The sequence below is a fragment of the Lethenteron reissneri genome, chromosome 28 (assembly GCF_015708825.2).
Source record: "Lethenteron reissneri isolate LAM-NWPU_2019-01 chromosome 28, ASM1570882v1, whole genome shotgun sequence".
Taxonomy (NCBI): Eukaryota; Metazoa; Chordata; class Hyperoartia; order Petromyzontiformes; family Petromyzontidae; genus Lethenteron; species Lethenteron reissneri.
Window position 1 is genome coordinate 6,405,104 of NC_083806.1, and position 12,822 is coordinate 6,417,925.

The window sequence follows — 12,822 nt, forward strand, 5'->3', positions numbered from 1 at the left end:
GCCACCGCTAAAAATCCAGCACCCTAAACATGGAAAGAATTATCAAATGGTCGGGGGTGAATTTAAAAATAACGTGCGTGTAATCTTGTTTCTGCTTTGCTTGTAAAATGCTAAAACGATCTTGCATACGGCCGCAGTGCGTTTGAGATATTTGGGCAACAGTGAGCGACTTGAACTTCTGCTTCTTCTGCTTACGAAGCCAGAAGTCCATGAGTGCATGGGGGTTGGAAGTTGTCTCTCTCCACAATACTTGTGTTCCGCGTATCTTCCGTAGGCATATGTACAGACCCATAGACTCCCACTTTACAGGATCCCATAGGCTTAAATTCAGATGCATAGACTCGCATACACTTACATGATCGGACTTAAAAAAAAATTGTACGCAATCGCTAAGCACAGAGCCCAAAGACCCAAAATGCCAGATGGGCAGCAACAACCAGCACCATAAAAGTTGTGATAGATAAGAGTTGATACGTTTCTTGAAATGAGCAAGAGCAGCATTACTTTCCGAAGAGCTTGGGAAAAGAAAAGAGAAAGAACGTAAAAGGGAGGTGTGTGTGTGTGGGGAGCGGTAACGCAGCGCACTAGTCGACCCGAATTCGATTCCCGCTCACAGCCAACACCGGTGACGATTAACTCAACCGGTCATGGGCCTCCCCTAGGTCCATTCAGCCTCAAATGAGTACCTGGTGTGGCGTGTAAACATCACCACTGGGGAGACAAAGGCGGCCGGGCGTGGTGCTGGCCACCCACCCCCTCGTGTGCCGTGCCGGCCTTCATAGGTGCTCGCTATCAGCACTTGCCCCAACAGTCTGTTAAGGCTATATGGAGCATCTTTGTCTTTGTTTGACTGAGACGTGACGCTGTCTCCTTCCCTCTCCCCACAGACGACGAGTCTCCGGGCCTCTACGGCTTCCTCCATGTCATCGTCCACTCCGCTTCGGGATTCTCCGAGGCCGCGAGTACGTGGGTCACTCGCATCGGCCGCCTGCTGCCGCTGCGATAGCGATGGCAGTGGCGGCGGTGGATGTGCGCACGTTGTACATGCACCCGCGCCATCATTCGCTCACTCGCTTAATCTCCCGATCACTTGCGCCATCACTTGCTCACCCACGCGATCACTCACTCGATCACTCGCTCGATCACCCGATCACTCGCTCAATCACTCACGTGATCACCCGCGCGATCAGTTGCTCGTTCACTCGCTCATTCACTCACTTCATCACTCGCTCACCCGCAAGATCACTCGCTCGGCCCCTGCTCGGCCGTTGTTGGAATTCACTTGGTCACACTGAGTTGGTGAAGGCGGCGGGGAGCATAGACATGGCTGCATTGAAGTGCGGACGAGCACAATAGCGGCGCTTTCCTCACCGCCCCGCTGGCCGCTGTGCAGCCCGGTGCGTCGAGAGTCAATTAAACAAAGTGTGGGCCTCGTCCTTTTCGTGGCTCTTGAGGATCTGGATTAATCGGTGGTAATTACGTTGCGATGAAAATCTGCACTTCACCAACTTTCCAGTTGTTTTTAATGAGTTGTGATCTTGGTTGAGTCATTGGGTTGCAGCGGTGGCGCTGCAGTGGTTAGCGCACCGTCAAATGAACCTGGGGACCTGAGATTCATTCCTGGCCACGGCCAACATTGGTGGCGATTGATATTTAAACCAGTCCCAGACGCCCGCTCACCCTCCACCCTCACGAGTTCACCTTCCCACACTGACCAGTGTGGTGAAGCATGGTTAAATAACGACTATTACTGACATGGCAGTGGATTGACAATGCGCTCTAAATTACCATTAATTTGGTAAATGCTTACATTTTTCTTCAAACGCAGTGCTTCATTTTTTTACAAGCATTTTATTATTTCTTTCTTGTCCAGGAGAACGTCGTTGATTCAAAGACCTTTTTGATTATTAGGGTCCTGCCTTAGGGCCGTCCTCGCGAATGTTCGTAGAACGCAGTAAAGTAAACACATCGCGATAAGAAAAATATTGACGCAATCTATTGTCACGCCAGTGGTGTTGTGGGATTGCGAGCATGCACAAAATCTAATTTGGCAATAACGGCAGCCGTGATGCCATTTAGGGAGCTGAATACGCCTCGCATTATTGCATTTGCAAACGTTCCGTGTACTGGTGCAGTAAACTGCTTTATCGTGTTGTATGATTGCAATGTTCCACATTTTGCCAGAGCCCCTTGATGCAATAACAAACAAAAAATAAACCGCCGTATAATGACGAACCTATGCCGATTCGACGGCGTGCCGGCCGCCTTGCGCGTGCCGACATTCGGCGATCGTGGCGCACCCAGAAGAACCGTTGTCACGTTTTGTTAAACGCCGCGTGATTTCGTTGCAAAAGTTATTCCCTTCTCCGATGAGCATCGAGGAGGTGCTCATCTCCTTCTTCACAGCCCCTGAAGCCAGGAGTGGAAATTCCACATTCCTTCATGGTGGCAGGGGGGGCGGGGACAAGTCTATTCACCGGAAAAAACTACTGTTGACTTGCCCGCACAGTGGTAGCCGTTTTACCGACCCCCCGGGAGGGGGGATGATTCGTCGAGTCAAACCCCCAAAGCAGGATCTGAACTCGCAAACCCTCTGGAGGTTGCAAGCCACTCTTTCTGCCACTGGGCCTCCCAGCCTGCTATTATTACAAATACATGCAAACACTTGTGGATTGCATTGTTTTGGTAAATTGAACGTTTGCAATCACGTTCCCTCCACCACAGATCTCTACTGCTCACTGGAACTGGACTCCTACGGCTATTTCGTGAACAAAGCTCGAACGCGAGCCTCCAGGGACACCACCGAGCCCGAATGGAATGAGGTAACGACGGCAAAGGCCCTCAGCCCTGCAATATCTCATGGGCCTTGATTGCCCGTCGGCCTTGATGCAATTGCGACGCTCGATTTAACGCGTAGGCTTTCACGACCAATATTTTGGTGTTTCTTTGGTTGGGTCAGATCGCATAAATGCTAAACGGCTCTTGTGTTCATCTTCTTGGTTCTTTCGGTAAAGTCACGTAGAATGGAAACAATAAAAATAATAAAATAAAACATAATAATAAAACATAATATGTTTTATTTTATAATTTTTATTGTTTCCATTTTACGTGACTTTACCGAAAGAACCAAGAAGATGAATCCCTGCAGTCACGAAAGCTTTAAATCGGCTCTTGTGTTTTTTTTCCGTCTAAGCAGTAACAGGGTTACGTAATACGACAAGGCCACATGACCGATATCAACACTCGATTGAGCGTGGGGAACAGTGAGGGGGAGGGGGGCGGCCGTTGGGCAATCCGGACATTCGATGCTCCGGCCGTGTGACCGATTTCAGGAACATCCTTCCTTTGCGTCGTTCCCAAACGGCAAAAAAAAAAAACCTGTTGCACTTAAAATCCTGTGATTTATTCTTGCAGTTCATTTGCAGGCTTTGACCATAAACTAAAATATTTAAATGTGTTATTGAGTCGAATTTCAGGTATGCAAAGGTGCAGCCCCTGCAATTGCTTGCTCATGGCACTTCTGGCAGAAGGGCCTCCACTCGAGGGAGCTGTATAGTACCCCCTCTAAGAGTCGGCATTTGGTCTATTCTTCCACGCTGACCAATTACTTCGGCAGGGGTGGGAGTCACCACACTTTACCACTCCACATGAAACTTGCCGACTGACTGACTGTGTTGCACCTACATATATTTGCGACTGGGCAGGAACTTAAGTACACACCCGTAGACTTACACATACTCGTCCGGTAGGGGAGTGAGATTAGATGGGATAGGATGGAGGGGAATCTTGAGCCAATGACGCTTGCCATTTTGGTCGAAAGCGTGGGCGATTGCTTTTGAAACAAAAACTTAAACAAAAAACGATATTTAAACTATTTCTATTTTACCAGGTTAAGGCCCACTGAGCTATATAGCTCTTTTTCAGATGGGACCTGGCCATAAATGACAGCTCAACGAAGTGGCTTATCGCGTGTTAATTTCTGGCAGCCAAACGCTTGAAACGCACATTGATTCTAAATGTGGACGGAAAAACCGGAGGACCCGGATAAAACTTCACGCGACCACGGGGAGAGAGATACACGCAGACTACAAATATACAGCAGGCGTCAGGGTCGGGATCGAAGCCATGCCCTCCTGTACACCAGGCAAAGGTCAAGTTTCAAGTTTCGTTTATTAGGTATAGCCCTGTGAGCCATTCGGCTCTTGAATCGGGTGCAACCGCAACAAACAAATAAGTATAACCCGTAAAAACAAAGTTTTTCACTATAAATCCTTTATATGCGTGGCGGCTAGAGTCCTCTCGTCCTCTGGCTTGAGATGGCTGCCACCTATGGGTCAGATGATTGTCTGCCAGTATTAAGCAATTGGTAATTAAATATTTCATTTGTTTTCCCTAAACAGTGTAAAATTTTGGAAAAAAATGTTCACGAACATTAATTGTCTCGCACGAGTCTGTGTGCAAAATGTCGGCTCGATTGGATCACGGGAAGTGGGTTAAAAAACGACCGAAAGATTTGCACGGTCGTAAGCAAGCAAGCACGCAAGCACGCAAGCAAGCAAGCGAACTCAATATAAAGGATTTAAAAAACTAAAACATGAACAAGAAAACATCTTAAAGTGACTATGTGCAAACAGAAAATCCAAGAAAAGACAGCAAAATATTGCAGAAAAAGCACCGTACACCAACGCTGTATGCAACAAAGCAGTTGACATCTCGCCACTGTGGCGCCCACAAACAAGCAACACACTCGGAAATTGACGCGCGTGTGTTGCCCCCCCCTCCCCGTCAGGAGTTTGAGATCGAGCTGGAGGGTTCGCAGAGCCTGCGCATCCTGTGCTACGAGAAGCGCCACGAGAAGGGCAAGCTGAGCAAGGGCGACACCCAGACCAGCGACCTCATCCTGGGCAAGGGACAGGTGCAGGTGAGGGAGCAGGTGCCGGGCCTTGCGTGACCCCCCCCACCCCTCACGGCTGAACGAGCTCACTGCTTTTTATTTTACCAGTTGAGGCCGACTGAGCCACGTAGATGTTTTTTCCGAAGCGAACCTGGCTATCGCAAATGATAACTCAACGAGAAGTGGCTTACCACGTGGAAATGTATAGCAGCAGCCAAATAGCTACGTATCATACATGCATTGAACGTATCGTAACGTATAATATTGTACTGTACTCACCAAGATTCGTACGCTGCTGCGTTTGCCTGCCGCGCAAAATTTAAAATATTTTACAATTTTGTCGTATCGCTATCGCCATCGTAACATAGAAATATCGTAAGTCGGACCATCGTAACTCGGACACTATCTGTATGACTTTTTCAGAAACGATCTGGCCACAAATGATAGCTCAATGAAGTGGCTCATTACGTGGAAATTTAAAGCAGCCAAATACACTAAACACATGTTGTTTCTAAATGTGGAGGGAAAAACCGGAGGACCCGGAGAAAAACCCACGTGACTACGGGGAGAACGTGCAAATTCAAAATATACCGACGACAGGGTATACCAGGCGAGGTAGTTAACATCTCGATACAGAATCGCCCTGCCGTTGTGTCGGTGGTTCAGAGATGAGGGTGACAATTTCCACGCACGGTGCGCTCGCTTCAATGTCTCGGCCACTCAACAAAGCACCTTGCATCACATCTCATCTCAACCATCATTACATTGCTCTGCTGCAGTGTTGCCCAGGAGACCCCCTGATGGCAGCTGTCCCTATGCAGCACACGGTGTACACAGCGCCAGCCTGCAAATAATAATCACTAGCTTCTTTGCCCGTCCTAGGACGGAAGCTGTAATATTTACGAAAAAAAATCGAGCAAAGTATAATTGTATGTTGTGTCAATTTAATGGCAGTGAATCTTGCACGAAAGTACGTCATCAAACACTTCACTGCAGTTCACTGTAGCACTATATTAATGGCAGTGATTCTTGCACAAAACTACAACATAAAACACCTCACTTGATGTCACTGTAGCACTGTATATAACTGACCTTCAATTTGTTCAAATTCACTGCTCTGATACTTTATTCTCTTCTACTTTCGGTCGCTGGGGTTGAAATAAATTGGAAATCGATGCAATATGTGGGAAATCACCAAGAAATGTCTATTTTACCATAATGTAGAAGCATCAATTAGACTTACCTTTTGACTCAAGTGCTGAAGAAATAAATAAAGACACCAAATCCACTTTGTTGCTGCGTAGAATTATGTATTACATTCACTATCAATGAAGAAACGTCAAACTTAAAGCGAATTTGAGAAAAAAATGTTTTATTTCCGCTCCACCTGCGTAAGTGTAAAAGTCCACCTGCTCATGAATATTAATGAGGGGGGGCTCTTTTGCAGTGACGTCACGTACGGATGTAGCACTGTGCTGCGTAGATGTATTTTTGACTTTCTGTAAAAAAACGTCGTCATATTTGAAGCGACTTTGCGAAAAAAAAACATCTTTCCGCTCGACCTTCATGATTATATGATTATTTTATTATTAATGACGGGGGGGGGGGGTGCGGCGGCATGTGGAGTGACGTCACGCGCGTTACACACATTTCTGGGCTATTATAGTAGCAATGAGGAATACTGATTTGTATTTGTCGAGCGCTGAAATGCCCCAGCATCCCTAAGTGTTTATTTCACACATCCCATATCAGCCATTCCATTGCCCTGCTGCATCTAGCCCAGGGGACCCCTGGTGGAAGCTGCCCTTATGCAGCACAAGGTGTTCACAGCATCAGCCATCAAATAAGGAAAACTATATTTTATTATAGACTAGCTTTACTACCCGGCTTCGCCCGGGACTTGGATTCGCCACGCCCGGCCGCCTTTGTCCACACAGCAGACCAGTTACTCGTTTGAGGCTGAGGCGACCTAGGGGAGGCCCAGGACCAGTTAAAATAATCGTCACCGGTGGTGGCCATGAGCGGGAATCGAACTCGGGTCGCCGGGTTCGTAGCGCGGCGCGCTAACCAATACACGACAATGCGTTACGCTTCCACATGCGCGGGTCACGTGACAGATGTGCCGTCACAGCTCACTTGCCGTGCAAAAAATCTATGCTTTATTGAGCTCCCCCCCCCAAAAACTGTATTTTTATAAAACATTTCACGGTGTACAGTCTGGAAAGTACCCACATGGCAAATTTCAAGTTTGTTGCATGTCGGGAAGTACGCTAAACATTTTGAACAGACACACATATTCACAACTTTGCCTTTTATATATATATGGAGAATACTTGCTTAAATGCCCCAGAATATCAAAGCACCTTATAACACACATCTCACCTCAACCATTCCAAAGCCTTGCTGCTGTCTCGCCTAGGGGACCCCCTGGTGGCAGCTGTCCCTTTATTGTACAAGGTGGTCGCAGCACAAGCCTACGATGGACATTTGTCTTCGGGTAGGCAGAGATGCTGCATTGTAGTTTTCCCCAATTAAGTAATCTGAGAGTTATTGACCCATGTTAGTGAATTTGGATCATGACGCTGGCGTGCATGGGCCTACTCTTTTTTTTAGTAACGTCACGGGAATCTATTTAACGTCCAGCGGAAGCAGGTGGGGTGGCGCGTTCACGGTTAATGCACCCGCAGTTTGATCTCGAATTGTCACAATTCATGCCTTCGCAATACTGTTTCAGCCGTGGTGTTACAATTGCTGTCATGCAAAGACATCGGAAAATACGTGCCATCGTGTTGAGGGCTGCGTTTATCATCATATTAGCATGGACCTTTAGGCAGGAAAGCCTCACTGCGTCTTAAAGACTATTTTTAAGAAGGCTCATGTTACATTGGGATGTTTTGGCCATTTCTATTAATGAACATTCAAGCTTCAAATGGGAGGAAACTGGAGTAGGGAGTACTTGGAAAAAACCCAAATTACCACACTTAAAAGGGGGTTACCACTCAAAGCTCCACACAGATGGATTCAACATTTCGTTGCTGTAGTGACATCTCTTGGGAACCTTGCAGCTTAGGTTCGCTCGGTATTCCCAGGCAGCTTCCCATCCGAGGAGGAACCAGGCTCATCTCTGCTTATCTTCATGAGGCCTGGCGAGCAGCCAACGCATTGAGGGTGATTTAGCCAGAGGCTCGTAGTCAATGTGCTGCTGATGTAAGCATGCCTGAAGTTCTATTTTGTGTTTCAAAATGTATATTATATATATAATAAAAAATTGGACTCTCATTAGCGGTCTCAAACTTACCTAATCCGTTGGTAAAAAAATCCCTAAGTGAAAATCAAGGTGCCCTAAGTGCATTAGCGGTTTTAATTTCCCGTCTTGGCAGCGTGATTGGGTGTTTGATTTATAATTGCCGAATCCTTGCCCTCGTCAAAATAGCATCTGCTGGCATGTGTGCGTGCGCGGCGTTAAAAATATCCAGATATGGCCATCCGCTTTCCTCTGACTCGAATAGTAGCCCTTCATTGAGCACTAAAAATATAATACCGACTCAGCCTCTGATTCACAGTCTTTTCAGCAGCGTGAGCGTCAAGGATGTGTCTCTGGGGAATTCTGTTTCACGATAGGATTTCCAGCCGCTTCAACGTTGCCTATGTGCCTCATTCCAAGCAACACATGGATATAAACATCTGAGTATTTCTATATTTCAGCCGGTGAACACCCACTGTATGAGATTATTATTATTACTATATTACGCCGGGGCGGTGAAATGGCCAGGCGTTTGTGGTTCAAGCCCCACGGCCGCCCTGGTTGATATAAAAAAACAAAGTTTTGGAGCAATTGAAGGTTTAACACGTAGGCTTTCGCGACCAATATCATAAATTTACGCGATCTAACCAAAAAAACCCTCTTATGGATGAGCAATTGAAGTTGGTGCTCATCTTCCGTTTACACAAGCTGAGCCATCGGTGGAAATTCCGCATTTGTTACGGTTGAGCTGAGTCCGTTCATTCATAGCACAACTACTGTTGAATTCCCCACCAAAAGTGGTAAACATATTATGCAGCCGAGGTTTGAATTCGCAACCTTTTCAATTTGCGAGTCGCTCGCGCTGCAGCTGAGCCACCTGGCTGGTTCTGGTTAATGCCGCAGGTGTGTTCACCGTAACAATGCGTGCCGCCTGTTTCACATTGGACGTAAAAGAACCCGTGACGGTGTTGGGAAAAAAAGAGTAGGCCACGGTTCAAATTGCCAAATAAGAAAAATTGCTTGCAATTTCTTAAATTGGCAACACGTAACAATTATCGCCCCCAACTGCATTATCTCGCTGGACCTTACTGATTTTCTGGGTAAACAAATTTAATAATAATAATAAACATCATAAATATTACATTTTGATTTAAAGCTTTCGTGACTGCAGGGATTCATGTTCTTGGTTCTTTCGGTAAAGTGACGTCGAAGGGAAACAATAAAATAAATATAAAATTAATATATAAAACAATCAAATTCTCACGACGTTTCGACTGCAACACAAGCAATCTGATGATGATTGCTTGTGTTGCAGTCGAAACGTCGTGAGAATTTTATATTTTTACATTTATTTATTGTGTTCTTGTTTTCCTTCTACGTGACTTTACCGAAAGAACCAAGAATATCATAAATTATATTAAAGTAATTAAATAATGATTCCGCAAACTTTCGAAATGTGTTTGCGCTCGCGGCGATCATTATTTTCTTTCGTGAGCACGGTTAGTGAAATAAGATCTGCTTTGTTTTATTTGAATACGAGACGGTGTCATTGTAGTGATGAAATTATGTTTAGAAACGTATTGCCACATCGCTTAGGTCACGTGTCTGTTTGCCTACGCGGTGTGATGTCGTTTTTTAAAAAAATGAATTAATTTAACAGCACGTGTGAGCCAGAGGTGGGACAAAGTCATTGTTATGCAAGTCCAAGTCGAGTCTCAAGTCATCAAATTCATGACTCGAGTCTGACTCGAGTCCAAGTCACATGACTCGAGTCCACACCTCAGAGGTGGGACAAAGTCATTGTTATGCAAGTCCAAGTCGAGTCTCAAGTCATCAAATTCATGACTCGAGTCTGACTCGAGTCCAAGTCACATGACTCGAGTCCACACCTCTGGTGTGAGCACAATGTTATCTCGAGACGCTGGCACACTGACGGTGTGGTTGTAAAATCCATTGTGCAATCAGTCACCTCGCGGTACCAGTCTTGCCGCTCGCTTTGCTGGTTGGCTCCGTGAGTCATGGATTGTTTGAAACGTGAGAGTGGACACGTCTTCAGTGAACGGGCATGGCGGTGTACAAATTGTTTTTTTCCCTTTCAACTGGTACAAAAACTGACACCTTTATACAAGGGATCATGTTTGCAATAACCACAACACAAGCAGTCAAAATGCAAACAAAAAGAAACAACTCTGATAATGATAATGATATGCACTGTCCTTGATGTTGATTGGTCCACACCCGAGACAGCTTTTCTTAGAGCCTAGTCTTCATTGGTGTTGGACCAGATGATGCCAAATAGCGTGCAACTCAAAAACAGCGCACTATCAGAGTATTGAGAGCTCGGGTGTAAGCATTTACACTATGAGACCTCCTTTACCAGTGGCAAAATATAGTGATAGGTTTTTACCCTTTCAACTGGTACAAAAACTGACCTTTATACAAGGCATCATGTTTGCAATAACCACAACACAAGCAGTCAAAATGCAAACAAAAAGAAACAACTCTGATAATGATAATGATACGCACTGTCCTTGATGTTGATTGGTCCACACCCGAGACAGCTTTTCTTAGAGCCTAGTCTCCATTGGTGTTGGACCAGATGATGCCAAATAGCGTGCAACTCAAAAACAGCGCACTATCAGAGTATTGAGAGCTCGGGGTAAGCAGTTTTTGTACCAGTTGAAAGGGTAAAAACCTATTACTATATTTTGCCACTGGCAAAGGAAGTTTCATAGTGGGCATGGCGGTGTTTTGGCATCGGAGTTGTGTAGAAGCAGCTTACTGGGGGACAATTCATGAATTCACAGAAAATTAATTAATTTCAGACAAATAATTAAGACGTTACTTTTAGACGGCATATAAATAACTCAAATGAAATGGACAAAAAAGAGAGCGGTCTTCAGTTGCAATTGATCTTTTGAGTGTTGTTTATTCTCGTTCAGAGTGTGTTGTCTGCAGTGCATTGTATTTTGTCTGTAGTCACTTCCTTTTGGAGTAATTATCCCAAATGGCACCTCTATTCTGGCACCGTGAGATGCATACTGCATGTAAGGTACGGTATAACCTAAAAATCAAGACGATCTTACTTTTACATTGGTCTTTGACCCTTTGCGGTCATTCGTGTTGGTTATAATGAGTCACCCCCTTAAACTTTTCCCGTCTCATAAAACCCTGACTCAGGTTTCTTGAACTAGACCGTGGGCGTTAGGGGTGCGTTGAGGACCTGGACCATTTCCTGTTTCCAGGTCTGGGTTCACGGCGTCGCTCAGACAGACTCGTCATCGTCAAACCAGAAAGTCTGCATTAGCTTGCTGTTTTTTTTTATACTTTTTCAAGCTTCATGCCAATTTACCAAACATTATTTAAAAAACACGTTTTTTTTAGTTCTGAAGAGCCCGAGTTATACGAACATTTACGTGAAAAAATAATTCTGACATGCTGCCGTATTCTTTTTCGTGAATTGTATCATGACACCGCCGTGGTGACACGGTTAGCGGCACTTGATTTGCAATCCGGAGGTTCGATTCGATATCCTGGCGTGGGAGTTGAAATTGGTGCAAGTTTCTTAAATCCCCCTCCGCCCCCGCCTCTGTCCAACCGGCAGTGTACATGAGTGCACCCGAGTCAGTCCATTGTCAGCTCCCGTATGGTGGGGTAAAGCGTGGGTACTCCCACCAACATGTCTCTGGTGGTGGGGTAAAGCGTGGGTACTCCCACCTCTTCCAAGACGTTTGGCCGGTGTGGAAAAGTAGGTGGAATGCTCTCGAATGGAGGGGCTTTCTTGAACTCCCTCTGGTGGAGGCTCCTTTGGTGGAGGCTCCTCTGGTGGAGACTCCTCTGGTGGAGACTCCTCTGGTGGAGGCTCCTCTGCCAGCAGTGGTCTAAGCAAGACATCGCAGGGCAGCACCGTGACCGTAATAAAAACAAAACTAAGTTTTTGTGCAAAATTATTTGGACATTTCTGCTGCGTGAATTTTGTAACGAGGCGAATAACCAAACGGGGCCCACCTCCACCCCCTTTCTCCCCTCTCGCAACGCTTCATCAACCCATCCACTTCGGCCGTGCACAAATATTTAGCCTGGAAGATCATTTTCAATTTCTACATGTCCTGACAGTCCGTAGTGCGGCTGGCTTGCTGCCTGGGGTGGGGAGGTGAGTGGGGGGTGCCGGATAGGAGCATGGGAGAAAATGTATTTCAGAAGCCTTCTCTGTGGCCCACATATTGTGTTTGCAGGCAAAGAACCACCCAAGCCGTTAATGTTTTTGGCGGCCGATGCCGAGACGAGCCGGACTTGGGTCCTACCGACCGGTTGGGGGAATGATCGGGCGGTCCGCGTAGTTGAAAAAAGAAAATGTTGCAAATTAAATATGGAACTTTCGTTTGCCCCGGTGCTAACCCTCTGCAGTCTCAAGAGCAAACGAGGCTTCGGATGCGTCGTTCTCACGGCTGCTGGAAAGCAGACGAGAGCGGTGCTGGGCTGTTCCAAGAATTTCCCAGCAGGGCTTATCACTCGTTTACCAACGTTTTAAGAGCTGCGTGGCTCTGTGGGCTGGAGTCCTTCCATTCCAGATCCTCTTACCCCTCCCTCCCTATCCGACATCCCTCTTTGGTTACGGAGAAGTAATTAGAAAATGGATTACATTTTAGTAAAGTGTAACCGTTCACCAAGTACTGCAGAGAAA

General features: G+C 46.1%; 1 protein-coding gene across 3 annotated transcripts in view; it reads left to right on the forward strand.

Moving 5' to 3' along the window:
* The window catches only part of LOC133348875 (breakpoint cluster region protein-like), a 125,772-nt gene that overhangs the window by 79,669 nt on the left and 33,281 nt on the right, over positions 1–12,822 (forward strand). For all 3 annotated transcript variants that reach the window (XM_061561950.1, XM_061561947.1, XM_061561949.1), the window contains exons 14-16: positions 888–962; positions 2,725–2,822; positions 4,790–4,921. In XM_061561950.1, the coding sequence (XP_061417934.1) occupies positions 888–962; positions 2,725–2,822; positions 4,790–4,921 (305 nt within the window). The remainder of the gene's footprint in view (positions 1–887; positions 963–2,724; positions 2,823–4,789; positions 4,922–12,822) is intronic.